At 34.4% G+C, this 15,530-nt stretch overlaps 1 protein-coding gene across 2 annotated transcripts in view; it reads right to left on the bottom strand.

Moving 5' to 3' along the window:
- Positions 1-15,530, bottom strand: part of WASL (WASP like actin nucleation promoting factor) — a 61,919-nt gene that overhangs the window by 7,936 nt on the left and 38,453 nt on the right. For both annotated transcript variants that reach the window (XM_033098937.1, XM_033098936.1), the window contains 4 exons: positions 10,341-10,509; positions 8,601-8,643; positions 7,408-7,561; positions 1,835-2,355 (listed from right to left, as the gene is read on the bottom strand). In XM_033098937.1, coding sequence (XP_032954828.1) covers positions 1,835-2,355; positions 7,408-7,561; positions 8,601-8,643; positions 10,341-10,509 — 887 coding nt within the window. The remainder of the gene's footprint in view (positions 1-1,834; positions 2,356-7,407; positions 7,562-8,600; positions 8,644-10,340; positions 10,510-15,530) is intronic.

Here is a 15,530-nt window from a genome sequence, read left to right as displayed (position 1 = left end):
ATTAAAAACTGTTTAAGGGGAACATTTTTATTCTCTAAAAAGAATTTTAGAGAACAATTCATAGGGTTTTTCTTCTCTCTCCCTTTTTTTGGGGGGGAAGGTTGGGGTGGGGAAACTGATGGGGAGAGTAATTAGGAAATATAACTCACCAACTGTTTAACAAAAGGGGACATAATTGTATTCATTAAAAATAAAATACCTTCTTATTACAACTAACTGAGAGAAAGAAACAAGAGTTGGTTGTAAAGGAACGAGGAAATAGAAAAGAGAAAAAAGGTAGGTTAAAAATGAGAGATACAGGAGTGAGTGACAGAGGAATGGCACAGATTACAGGGGAAAAGCTGAAAGTAAGTGACTTAAAATCCGCTATTCACCTGGGCTTTGGTGACTGAATAGTAACTGATGTCTAGTAATTGATGTCTTTCCAATAACAACTATTCTAAGTTCTTCAAGTGCTCCTGAGGAACCTTTAGTCTGAACTAAACGGGGAGAGGGGCCAGAGGTGACTGTTCACAGGCTGACCTAAGTAGCATCCTGAAGACATGTCAACAAGAGTCAGACATTTTAAAAATTAGAAGTTTCTTAAATCTGTGCTATGCTAATGTGTGTTGCACTCAACTCGTATGTTCCCTACCCACCATTCTCTTCCTAGCCAAAACTTCTGACAAAGTCACCATAGTTTCCTGCACTGCAAAATAATTTTCAATTAAAATCTTCTTCTTTCATCTCCGTTTACTGCATAGAAAAAAACCATCCATGACCAGTATGAAGGCCTGCAAAGCAAATGTTCCTTTTGGAACTGAGGGACTACATAGAAAGTCCCAGAAGGAAGTTCTGAATGCAGGCAGTTTAGGCTCCAGGTGGGTTGGCAAATGATCGATCACCCAGGGGCCAAACCTAGTCTTCCCCATTTTTGTATAACCTTGAAGCTAAGAGTGATATTTACATTTTTAAATGGTTGAAAGACAATCAACAGGGTATTTGTAATACATGAGTTATATGAAATTCAAATTTCACTGTTTTATAACCACAATTGTGGTTTTATAACCACAATCATGCCCACTTATTTATGTACTGTCTACGGCTGCTGCTTTTGTGGTACAATAGCAGAACTGAGTAGTTGTGACAGAGACCATATGGCTTCCAAGCCTCCAATATTTACTATCTGTTCCTTTAAAGAAGAAAGTTTGGCAAACCTCTGGTCTGGAAGATGAAATGATCCTTTCATCCAATTCAGAGAATCCAAAACTATCTGCCATCACTGTCAGAAATTCTATTAGAACCCTAAATTTTCTGTAGAGTCTGATTCACTACTCACCTAAATTTCAGAACACCTAACCTTTAAAATATCATTTTGTTTTATGAAGTTACTGATTTGAATTTACCTAGGTGGTTATAATTGGTTTCAAGAAGGCCTATTTTTGCTTCTCCACAGTTTAACAAAAGATTTTTTCTTTAAAGTTCCTTTTATTTAAAAGTAAAGTCTAGAAAAATGAATTGTAAACATATTGTAAAATTCCATTTATATGAAGATCTAAAATAGGCCAAACTAATCTACGGTGATGGAAACCAAAGCAGTGCTTCTTCTGGGGGGCGGGACTAAGTGGGAATGGGCATGAGGAAACTTTCTGGGGTGACATTTTGCTATAGAAGTATGGGTTAACAGGTACTGGTATACATTTGCACACTTTATGGTATACTAAAATGTCAGAAATTCATAGGTTAAAAAAATACCAGGGGAAGAAGTAAAAATAAAGACTTTCAAAGGTGACTTAAAAATTACTTGAAAATCCCACTATGACACAGACTAAAACGGAAAGAACAGATTACTTACAGATTTCAGCTGAATACCCTGTCGAATCTGGTCTAGAAGTGCATCCCTCCCCGAGCAGGACACTGGTCGACTGTTCTGTTCCACTTTTTTCAGCTGAGCACCCTCTCTAATTTGATCTAAAAGAGCTGCTTTGTTTCCTGCAGGAGCTGGAACTTGATGGTCACCATCAGAAGGGAGGCCAGGGGGTGGGGGCGGCCCTGGGGGTGGCGGAGGTGGCGGCGGTGGGGGTGGCGCTGTGGAGCCCGCCAGAGACAGAGGCGGAGGTGGGGGAGGCGGCCCCGAAGGTGCAGAGGAAGGAAGGGCTGGAGGTGGAGGTGGGTACATCCTATTGGGTGGCGGTGGAGGGACTCCTACACCTGGCCTGGACGGAGGTGGCGGAGGAGGGGCGGCGGTGGGAGCTCTTGAAGGTGGTGGAGGCGGCGCGCCCCTTCCTCGGGCAGGAGGAGGAGGAGGGCCTGAGCTATGCGGAGGGGGCGGAGGAGGCGGAGGCCCTGCCCTGGACGGTGGTGGAGGTGGTGGTGCTGAAATAAAAAGAGAAAAAAAGAACGCATGTTTTTTAACCCCATGCACATCAGACTGAAAGAGCAACTCACTTCAACATGCATAAAAAAATAATACGAGACTGAAAAAAAACTGGCATCACGCTTGTTTGTTTTGATAAAGATACCTGACCACAGATGATATCTTACAATTCTATGTGGGAATACTTGGCTTAAGGGTCACCTTCCCGATGTTTCTAGAAAAAATATTAGCTAAAATAGTAGAATTTAGTTTTTAGGAATCAGCACCACTTCTGAAGGTTAAGAGAATAAACACTTTTTATAACAACAAAAATATAACAATGAAATTAAACATTTTGGGTCAATAAGCATTATTTTACATTTTAATAAAAATAACGGATTCCTTCTCTCTTTAAAGAATCAAGTATACTTAGTTGTTTTATAAAATTAATTTACATTTAGAATTAAATAGTTAATGTAGTATATAGCCTATTAGAATTTATTGAAAGTAATCTGAACTAAACCCAAATATAATACCTTTCCTTTTAAAATATAAACTTTTTCACCTAACTTATATTCATACTTTATGTCCTATGTTTTCTATATATATAGACTATATAATACACATTATATAGCATATAAATATATATAACATAAAAATAATATATAATGCAATATACTATAATGACATATAATAACATAAAATATCCTATATTTCTAAAAGATGGTCAGTAATTCCAGTGGTGACATTGAGAGAGGCTGGCTGCTCAGATGAAACGTTCAACCATTCCTTCAGGAGACATGAACTGTTAACAAATTTCTACACACTGCAAAATTAAAATTAATAAAATATTAACATTACTCTGGTAGTAATGATAATTACATTCTTATTCTACTTAAGTGGAAATATAAAATACAACTAATAAATATAAATATAATATATAATAAATATAATTCAAAGTATAAATTTGTTACATTTCTGGAGGCATAATTTAACGGACAGTATACACAAATTTACACAATGAAACACTTCATTATTTCTCCATTCATTTAAAAACTAAATAGAAAAATGAACTTTTAGGAGTAGAGTAATCCTAGGATCCATAACAGCTATTTGCATTTATTGATACAAACTGTAATATATTATTGATGGATAGTTCTCCAATCTATACAAATATGTATACCTACCTTAATTACAAATAACAATAATGAAATGGTATTAGAGATGAAAAAAAAAAACTGCTCACTTCAAAAGAAATAAAATGGCATCCTCCCATTTCATTTGGAAACATGCTATTTAAATATGCTATCACATATAATCATAAACCTTAGATGAAGTTTGCAGAAAGGCCAATATGCACAAGGGTACTGTCTTCTGGAATACAAACTTTCATAACTGGAAATAACAGGGCTGTGAACAGGAGAGTTATCCCACACAGATGCAGTCTGTCACAGAGGGAAGTTCCTACGATTTATACTCAAGACATACTGAAGTCGGGGCGTTGCAGCTAAGGCATACTCAACTTCTTCACTGGATCCAAAGCAAGGAGACCTCTTCTAACATATTTTGTAATTAAAGGGCAAAAGCAAGAGCATATGATATATATGTATTATGGATACTTCCTGTATAAGACAGTATATCAAATCCTTCAAGCGGATACAGAGAGCTCTTTTTAATCAGTTTAAGACTTACATTTCAAATATTACCAGTTGTATTTGTCTAGGCTGGCACTTCTATAATTTAGTTGTTTGTTAATCAAGAGGAAAAGGACCCACCCTATTCTACTACAAAAGGTTATTAGTCAGTCATTTCTGGTAGTTTCACCGAGAACTGGATCCATAATCTTTTACATGTCAAATGATCTATTTCTTCAGTACAGAGAATTAAAGTTCCTTTGAACTTGGCAGTAAGTATGTTTATCGGAATTATTTGGGGTCCAATTAATACTCATTCAAACAGACACTACCTCATTGCTCAGGAAAAGAAAGAGCCTTAATGTATAATGGATAAATGGTCAGCTGCATCCAGTTTTGGGTTTAGCACAACTTTAGCATTTCTATTACCTGGAAAAGTGACTGGAAACGTCTCTATATTTTCGTTAGAAAAACATCTATTACCAACTTTCTGTTTTCATAGTATGTATTACATCTACGTAAAAAGGCAAATATGCAGAAGACATGCCATCTCCCAATGTAAAAATGTGAATTAAAGAATGAAAGCAGGAAAGGCAGATGGCACAATGTTAGTTAGGTTTACATGGACAGAAAGGCCTGCTAAGCAGGCACCACACACCATTATGAGAAAGTCTGATGGCCTACAGATGCTAAAAACTCTAAGGGTCACCATGAACACCAGAATCAGAATCACAATAGTACTTCTAAGATTTAAAAAGAAAGTGAAGAACATGAAACAGAAGTTACAACAAATAAAAACTGTTCTTACTATCAAAGCTTAGTTAAAAAAGAAAAACACTGAATGAAGCTTACAGAAATAACCTTGTCTTGAGGGTACATTAAAAAGAAAAGTTGATATATTTAAAAGTAATTAAGTTTCAGATCAGTATTAAGAGTAATTGGTAGATAACTCTCTAGGTATTTGATATCTGTCAAATTATAAACAAAAATGATAAAATGTAATACTTAAAAGAAATACAGTATTTCAGAATTCAGGAAACATTAAAGAACTGCTCTCATGCACTTTCATCATGATAAAGCAAACAGAAAAATGTTATTCACCACAAATTAAAATTTATGGGAATACTAACGACTCCCAGAGTAGGCATTTATAGACCTAAGTGCGAGTTTATTTATGTTTAGTCCTCCCTCCCTGCCCCAAATTAATGTAAAAATGTAAGTATATTTAATATAGGTTATTGAAATAATGCCAAGTGTCAAAAGCAATCACTAAAAGTAAATATTATTTAATAAAAACAACATTGGTGCTGTGGGTGAGTTTTTAAAAATCCACAGAATTTAAATAAAATCATCTAAATTACAGACAAAATATGAGCTCTGACTCATCTAGAAATGAATTTTCTTTGTACTTTAGCCATCTATTTGCCCAAAACATTAATTTGAGTAGAGGGCACAAAACCTCACTGGATGTTAGATTTGGAGGCAGGAAAAATGAACTCTTGATTTTTTAAAAACAAGCACATCGCAGCATGCATAATTTAGTGCACAGGTCAAGTAACATCCCACATACATACCACTCCACTGTGGTGGACCTATAGGGCAGATTATTCTGAATTAACGAACTTCAGACAATTGCACATATACACAAAAAAGATACACTGGAAAACACAAACCTACTCTTTATAAAATCTGATTACATGATTTTACAAAATAAGTTTCAAGAGATTTGATTCAGTAGATATTAAACAGATTTTAAAGACAACTTCGTAACATCTCCCTCTAGTGCTTTTTTTTTATTTTATACTCTGAACACATTATATGCTCTGCCTTGAAAATATTTCAACACAAGGAAAAATTTACTCTTCCTCTAAATAAAATTTATCTTCTATAAAATCATTCTTTGGTGTCTAAAAGGTTTCACATTGGAAGTTAGGTTTCTGAGTATGGTAAGAATTAACTTTGTTCCCAGAGCATGTTTTTTAATGTCTGTTGTCTTTTTTTGTTTGTTTTAGGTAATTCAGTTGAGGAAAGACCTTGCCTAATTTGATGTTTGAAAATCAGAATGACAAGCAGTACTAATCAAGTTTAAAAAACAAATCCAATCAAGTTATTATAGTCAATTTTGGGCACATGCATTCAAACGAAAGGGCAGTAATATGGCTGGTCTAATAAACGTCAGGAAGAACGTACACCTGTGAGTTCAGAGAGCTCGGAGAGAGCCTGAGCACCATTTGGTGAGCACAGTGAAGGCGAATAAGGGGTAGCAGTGGAGAACGAGAGCCCGGAGCTCACAAGGGTCCTCAAGACCTTCCGTCATCTGTACATTTAACAGGAACTGTGACTTTTACATTGTTCACAACGGTACAGGGCTCAAGACGGTCTTGCTAACAAGCCACAGAATTTGGAAATGAAATTTTGTCACAAAATAATACAAATTAGTGTCATACTAGTTTCAGTGGAACTAGCACTGCACTTCCACAACAGTAACTACAGCCAAATACTTGTTTACATATCTGTTTCCACACTAAACGATACGATTTCTGCGGGCAGTAACCATACCTTTATGTTTTAATCTCCTGAGTAGAGACTAGTGCTGGCATAACAATGTTTACTGAGTATCAGCATGAATGAACAAATCAAAGACTGAATGAACATCAGCAGTGAAAACACTTCAGGTGAGTCAAACACCTAAGTTAAAATGACAGATAAATTCTTCAGAAGAATGTATACTAACTGGAGCTTCTGTTTTGCTATGCTGTCTGTTATGCATATGCAAAAACTAAGAAGAAGAAAAGCAGTCCCAAATAAGTAAGGCGGCAAAGAAATGATTGTCATACTGGAAAACTGAGAGACACGTACTTGCATTTTTTGGTGATAATTATTAAGATACAACTAAAATATAAGGTACTTTGGTCTTAAAATATTGCAAATTATTTGTGCTCTCAGGTACCAAATGACAAATTTTGTACTTTACCTAAGAAAAACAGTTTTTATTTAAAAAAAAAAAAACAAACACAGAAATCTTTTCATTATTTATATTCTGAAAATGCTTTTATTTTCCTAATTAGGCAGTGATTATATTTAAATTACTACTTCTGAATTGAAGTAAAAGCAACTTTAATGACTTGTAAGATTCATTAAGTAAAATATTAGGCAACTATAATTTCTTATTTTAACATAGAATAGCTGGAAGATTTTGTATGGATTTTCATGAACTTAATATAAGACTTTTTAGTAATATGCAAAACCTTGTCAAGTTTTTTAGTTACACTACAGTAACGTAAAACATAATACACCGGGCCAAACCCGTTATCCATAAACTAAAACATTCTGATTGAGGAAGGGTCACATAAATGCACATAGTCGTCTCCCATGAAAATGACCTTAAGAGTCAAAAGAAAAAATAGATCAGAATGCCTACATAGAAATAAAAATTACCTTGCCTTCGTAGTTCATTTTTAACAGCTTCAACACCTCCTGTTTTTTCAATGAAGTCATATATGACTTTTGATGTTTCTCTGTCTTTAAGTTGTGCCTCTGAGATTCCACACAGATCAAAAAGATTCTTCAATTCTGGATCCAAATTATTCAGCTACAACAGATGAAATAACCACTAACTATACAATCTAGCCCAGTTTTAAAAATGAGCATAATAAAAGTGAATTTTCAGCTGTGCCCTTTACAAAATTATTTTAAGTGTATAAACTTTTAATATGATTACATTATTTATATGCCAACTAAACTTTCTTATAAAACAAAGAACAAAGAATAGATTTTATATTTTATGTCATTTCTTTTTTGTTCCTACCTTCAAAAAGAAGGCGCCTCATTTAGACTTTTCTAATCCCTTCCTGATTCAGATATTTTTAATGCTCCCCTATTCCACCTTGTCCTAAATAGGATTTAGATATAACCACAAATAGAAAACAATTCAATCAATTTGAAAACTTGAGGGCACGGCCTCCTTACAAACGCAAGCGTCCTGGATAGTGCCCAACACAAAGAGGCACTCAATAAAGGTTTGTGGAGATAACACTGTAGTTATAACAAAAACCACCAAAAAGATTTTTAACCTCGGTCACTAATACTTCTTTTCAAAATAATTTTTCCAAACCCTAATTATCTGTCAAGTATAAGATACATATTACTTAGGTAACCAAAACAGAGATAAAATGTTAAACACTTTTATTTTTGGCAGCAGTTTCACCTACCTTGCTCACAGTGCTATAAATTAATGAATGATGAAATTGCCAAAAATAGAATGGAAAGATCTATGTAATTCAACAACTGTATATTTAGAATTTTGTTACAGTACTTTCTAATAATTTGGTATATACTCCCCTGAAATGATCATTTAGCAGAAAAAAATTTCTTTTCTTGGCTTTCAAAACACAAAGATTTTATTTATATAGGACATAAAGCCAAGCAAGGCATACAAAAACTTTCTCTTTATAAACTTAGCCATGCATGATAGAATAAAACTATGGTTTCAAACCTCAGTGGTATAAATACATAAACACAAGCACATTTAAATAAACACTAAAATTCACAAAAATTAAATAATAAAAAATCTAAATATAGGCCATAACATTCCCACATATTTAATGTTTATGGCTTGAAAAGACACTTACATCAAAGCCAGTATTTGGATCCCAACCAACATGTCCAATGTGCCTAAAGTAGGAGATAGGGGGGAAAAATAGAAAAATAAAATGCACAGAGGGCATTAAAAACGTGATGTATATGAAATCCAATCCACCCATGAATTTTTGACCTTAATAGTTCTCACAGACATAACCATAATCAGGGAAAAACTGTACAAGTATTCAAGAGACCAGGATTCTAGTCTTAACATTTTTGCACAATCTTTCTGAGCACTCATGTCCTTAACCGTCAAACTAGCATAAGAATACAAGCACTGTATCTATGACAGGAGTTTTATAATGAGCTAGTGAAATGATGTATATGAAAATACTCGAAATATGTCATATAAATACAAGGGTTTGATGCTTGCTATATAGATTATGTCCCCCGAAAACTCATATATTGAAATCTAATCCCCAACATGATGACATTTAGAGGTGAGAGTTTTAGGAGATGATTACATCACGACAGTAGATCCCTCATGAATGGGATTAGTGCCCTTAAAAAAGAGGCCCCTACATGGATGGACCTAGAGAATATTATGCTAAGGGAAATAAGTGAGACTAGAAACACAAATACCATATGATTTCACTTACATGTGGAATCTAAAGAACAAACGAGTGACAACAGAAACAGACTCAGGGATACAGAGAACAAGCTGACGGTTGCTAGATGGGAGGGGGCGTTGGGGGATAAGGGAGAAGGTGAAAGGAATTAGAAAGTACAAATTGGTAGTCACAAAATAATCCTGGGGATGTCAAGTACAGTATGGGGAATATCATCAATAATGTTGTAAGGATTATCTAAGGTGCCAGATGGGCACTGGACTTATCAGGGGGATCACTTCATAGACTGTGGAGATGCCTGACCAATACACTATACACCTGAAGCTGAAGGAGAATAATAATGAATGTCAACTATAATTAAATATATGTATTATATATATATATACACACACACACATAATATATTTTGTTTGTTTGTTTGTTTGTTTATTTATTTTATTTTCCAAGGGATGTAAAGCACAGCAGAGGGGAGATAGTCAATGGTATTGTAACAGCTATGTACGATGTCACAGTGGTAGCAGACCTGGGGGGGCTTTCACTTAGTGAGGTGTGTAAATGTCTAATCATTACGGTGTTTTGTACACCTGAAACAGAAAAAAAAAGAGGCCCTGGAAAGCTCCCTTGACCTGTTCCAACATGTGGAAACATGGCAAGAAGACGGGTGTCTATGAACCAGAAAGTGGGACCTCACCAGACACCAAATCTTGCCAGTGCCTACCCTACCCTAGACTTTGGACATTCCCAGCCTCCAGAACTGGGAGAAATACATTTCTGTTGTTTATAAGCTGCCCAGTCCACGGTCTTCTATAACAGCAGTCTGAACAGACTAGAACAATGCCTCAAGGCAATTTCCAAATACCATTTTTTAATAGAGAAAAGTGAGAAATAATTTTTATGTCCAACAGTTAGTAAAGAAAAGAAACTTTATCTAGTTTTTCTTTTCTAATGAATGGAAAAGTAAATAAACTGTAAGATGCACAGAAACTCCATTGAGCAACAGCTTAAAAAAACTCCAACAAAAACTATAGCTAAAAAGTTAAGCAAGTGATAAATATAAGGGTCCTACTGAAAAGAAAACAAAATTTTCTAACAAATTAAAAACCAAGAGTCGCAATGAATAAATCAAAAGTTAAGATAAAAACAACAAAAGAATTGTCTTACTGGAAATTGCTTGGTGTTCCAATATCTGCCTTGGTTAATCTCTTCTTTTTAGCTTTTCCTTTTTTCTTTTCTTTGGTATGGGAGATGTTGTTGACTTGTGAACCATAAAATCTATTTGTTGTGATTTCTGGATTTTTTATGTCAACTGTTGCCATAGGTAGGTTAGGACCTGCAAATAAAGTTAAAATAATACGAAAAGGATATAATTTAAGGTTAACAATTATCACAATCATAATTTATAATTTAAATATCTTTTCTTGAAGTAAGATCACTTTGTTACTATAAAGTATTTAAATTTTAAGTTTGCAGGTTAATTTTCTTAAATAATGGATAAAGTACTGCCTAAACTTTAAAAATCTACAATAAATTCTTAAATACTTAGCACATTATTTCAAAGCAAACTTGGTCTTTTTATAACATTAAACATCATCAGGAATATAAATTTTCAACAAGAGTTTAAATTGAATTGGTCTGAACCCTTAAATTTTGACTGTAATAGCCTCACATCCAACACATTACTCATTGGAAACGTGGTGTATGTTACATAACAAGAACAGTAAATGAAAAATAAGAGCCATTTACTTTGTTTTAAACCTAACAAAGAAATCTAGTCTTACCTCTTTGCGTCAACTCCAGTAGTTCATTAGAAAAAACGTTCTAATGCAATTAATTATTACTGCTATTTTCCCCCAAAACTGCCATATGTAAGTCCAGTAATGTTTTCACTACCAGTATACATACATTTTGACAATCAGAAGTATATTTTGACAATCAGCTCAAAAACTTAAGATGAAAAAAAACTCCCAAAACATTTATCTTGTACAACGATCAACAGTAAAAACATCTCAGGCATCTTCGGATATTATTAATAATATCTCTAGGAGTTACATCTGTTTTATAATTCACAAAAATATTCTTGGTCTTAAAAGCATGAGATTCTGAATAAAATGTATTCAACTTAAAAATTCCTTATAAAGTTACCTAAAGGGCAACACATGTTCCTCAGAGGTTCCATTTTAATATATGATTCTCCGATAAAACCTCCTATCAGACCCAATTCCTCTGAGATGATACATTAATGACAATGTTCAAAACAATGTATAAAATGCAATCACCACTATGCAGAAAAAACAGTTAACATAGCAGGGCTGAAACTGCTATGTAGACAAAACCGCTTGCAGAGTCGACCCTGAGCTGGCATCTGGGAACTTGGATTTCAAGAGGCTTCTCATTATTCCCTGATAACATGGGTTCTCTGTTTCTACACTGTTTATGGCAACAATGCGGTGTACGCTTAACAGCTGCTTTCCTTCTGGGAGTTTAGAATCTTAGAGTTTGTGCTAGACAGAGGATATCTATGTGACTAGCCACCAAGAAACCCTGGGCTTTAAACAATAAACTGAGCTTCTCCTTGAGACAACATTTCACAAGTACTGTCACAATTCATTAGGAGAGAATTTAAGTATATGTGACTCCAATGGGAGAACACCCTTGTGTGGTTTTCGCCAGCATTAACCCTATGCATCTTCCCCGCCGCTGACTGTTTTGTACATTTTCACTGTGACACACCTTTGCCCTGAGCACCACTATATACTAGGTTCTGTGAGTCCTACTGCAGATCACCAGCTGTGGAGGTGCTCCTGGGGACCCCCACACAATCAGAATGGCAAATAGCAATCCCAAGAAAGTATAAGCTAACATATATTAGGTAATCACTAAATGCCTATTTGACCACAATTCTTCAATTGTGCTGAAAACCTCAAAGGTATCGTATTAAAGTTATCTGAAAGAAAAATATTTATCTACATGGGTAAATTACATATAACCTATTTTCTCTCTCCCAACTCTACTATTTAAAGATGAACTAGAGCTAAAATAAAATTATGAAAACCATCTGCCACCTTATCAAAGAAGTAAACAATTTAGAAAAAATATATGTTTAATTATCACCAACATTCAGCTATTCTCCTTCAGTATTCAAAGTCTACTTACACATGTAAGTATAACATGTAAATGTTTGCAAGTTCTACTTATAATTCCATACAAAATTCCATGGGAAGTTGCTCATGTTGGCAAGAAATAAATTCTTGGAAAAAATGGAAGCTAGTGAATAATATGGATAAAATCATTAAAAGATGATTCAGTGTGAAAGAACAATCTGAAAGTAATTGGATCAAGAATTAAAGGTTAAGCAACACAGAAGGCTATTAAATGGTAGATTTAAAGGCTTATTAAACAGATTTTCAAAGTTGTTCAGATATCAGATTTCACTGTTTGCTGTAGCTTCACAAAATAAGGGGACATGGAATATCCAGAATTCAATGGTTGAATTGAGGTCATTCTCATACCTTTGTAGACTTATCTAGTAATCTGATTTTACTTCTCATTCGCCCTGTTCTGCTTTCCTGCTTATAATTTATCTTTACCAATGAGTATTGGCAACACAATAAGATGCTGCAAATTACTATTTAGTCTCTTAATTTTATACTCAGCAGTACCAGAGTTAGGCACTCTCTTTATACATACCATCCTTCCTAAAATAGGTATTCATATGGCAACTGTAAAAAAGCAACCAGATTCACCATGAAAACAAAATAAAATTAACAATTATACAGTTGACTTGACCCTTAAACAACATGGGGTTAGGAACTGACAGCCCCCCACCCCCTGCGCAGTTGCAAATCCAGGTGTAACTTTTGACTCCCTCAAAACCTAACTACTAATAGCCTACTGTTGACTGGAAGCCTTACCGATAACATAAACTGTCAATTAACACATATTTTGTATGTTATATTATATACTGAATTCTTACAAGAAAGTAAGCTAGAGAAAAGAAAACGTTATCATGAAAATCATAAGAGAAAATATATTTATAATACTGTATGTATTAATTGAAAAAAATCCTTGTATAAGTGGGCCTCCACGGTTCAAACTGTGTTATTCAAGGGTCAACTATAATTAGATTTTATGAAAAAAATTTTTACTCTGCTTTAGCGTATATAAAAGCAATCTATTATACTATGGATATTCTAAATGGTAATAGAGTTGGATAAAGTTTAATAGTTTAAATTATCCAAGCTATTAAATTCTTTTCTGGGAAAGGTTCTTGTAAGTCCAATTCATCATTCACTAGAGAACAGTCATCTCTGAAGAAAGTTCAAGCATGAAGAGGACAGATACAAAATATCAGTGGTACGTGGAATGAATAACAAAGTTTAACTCAAACTGCAGTAAGACTGTGTTTCCCCTCCCCCCCACCCCAAATCAGGTATGGATATATTGTTATACCTGTGTCATGCAGTTTATAAAGCCTTGGCATTGGCTATTTTGTGTCATTACACATGAACTACATTACTACTTTTTAAAACATTACTGAAGTCTATCTAAGAAAATCCAGATGAAAGATGTACAGAAAATTACTACTGCTGGGACATTAAAGAGTTTTTCTAAATGTTTTATTTTATAGATGAAAAGTAAGGGCAAGAAGTGTCAGGTGACCTGTGTAAAGTCACACACTTAGTGACAAAGGCAAAGGTGAGCTCTGCTACCTTGGTTCCCAGACCACTAAACTTTCTATTAACTCTTACACCTTCTACACAAAAGTCAAACCATCAGGTGACTGACAATGCTAACCTGACAAATATTACCACATCTTACACCTTTATCAGTTTCTCAGTCTGTAGTCCAACAGTTCATCATTCAATTAAATATTTACTAATACTTTTCAAAATTTAGAAAAATTGTCTATATATCAAAGACATGAGGTACTTCGTTATTTTGGTTGATAATAGCCATTTACTGTAGAGTTTGAAGGTGTTAGGAAATAAGTTTAAAATGGTGTTCTAAAGCCCAATTAAATTATTTGTTTCAAAAAATGACACACTTAGTGATAACCTGTATAAGGCAGGGTCACTTTTTCATAAAGTTTATGGAAGATCTGGTAACAGAAATAATCTTGAATCATTCCTAATAAAGTTTAACTTAATTATTCCATTTATGAAATTATACTCATCTAAGAATATGTACTAAGATATAGTGGAGGGGTCTATTTCCCTTCCTTTTTCTTTCTCAAAAGAAAAAAAACCAAGCAAATCCAAAAAAACAGTCAAATGACAAATTACCTTCTTCAGATTAAGGACAACTGTCACAGAAAAGGTGTCGTTTGTTTTTTTTTTAACATTCTCATTGAATAGCATTCTTTTCTCATTGAATAGCATTGAATAGCATTTCAATAGTTAATTTGAAAACTAAAAGAACAAACTAAAGTCTTCCCCTTAATTACATAAAAAGCAGAGAACTCTCACCAAGGTAAAATAGTTGAGAGACAGGTGGCCCAGAGGCCTCTGATATCAAGCAGTCATGAAGCTGAGAACAAATCATTGGAAAGCGTCTAAGCTAAAAGGTGAGACTGACCAATAAAGAAAAAAGAAAGACATACGGATTAGGAGTCAGAGAGGAAAACGCTGAACTGCATATCAGGAATATGTTACTTCTACATAAAGTGTCTCTGTAACAGTTACAATTTGAAGAGGTCTGTTGAACTGGTAATCTAAATGAGGATCTATCTGAAACAAAGCACCTGGCGTGGACACTGGCAGGTGGGGAAGATGTCCACTGCCACCTAGTGGTTGTGCCCCAAACACAGAAAAGTAACACGCTGCTTCCACAGCAGGGGTCTCCCCACGAGAGGGGGAACAAGACAACTGGCCGCAGATGAAAATAGTAAAACTTCTATTAATAATTATCTCATTCTTTATTGTTAATGTAATAACATATTAATACCATATTATACGTGTATCTTATAAATAAATAAGTACAAATGTTGGCAATACATGCTGTGTAACTTGGCCTTTTAACGGTGTTTTTCAAAATTCTCCATTTATGTTAAGAAAAAAAGTTTGGGACCACTGCACAGAAGGGTGAAAACTATAGATTTAAAGATTTAAAACCAAGATCAAACTCATGTAGAGAAAGACACTGCATTAATTATGAGTATCTCTCTTAGTAATAATGGTAATAAAATTCAGACATCATTGTCGTATAAAGAAGAATATCCAAATTCTATCTATTCATGGATTAGATACCTCTTCCGAAATACATTTGATGTACATTGAAAATACTAAATTTTTAAAAGACCATCAAGTTTTTCTATCCTTAACCTGAACTATACTATTTGTATAGCATCTACCC

The sequence above is a fragment of the Rhinolophus ferrumequinum genome, chromosome 26 (assembly GCF_004115265.2).
Source record: "Rhinolophus ferrumequinum isolate MPI-CBG mRhiFer1 chromosome 26, mRhiFer1_v1.p, whole genome shotgun sequence".
Classification (NCBI taxonomy): domain Eukaryota; kingdom Metazoa; phylum Chordata; class Mammalia; order Chiroptera; family Rhinolophidae; genus Rhinolophus; species Rhinolophus ferrumequinum.
This window is presented reverse-complemented; position numbering and strand designations above follow the sequence as displayed.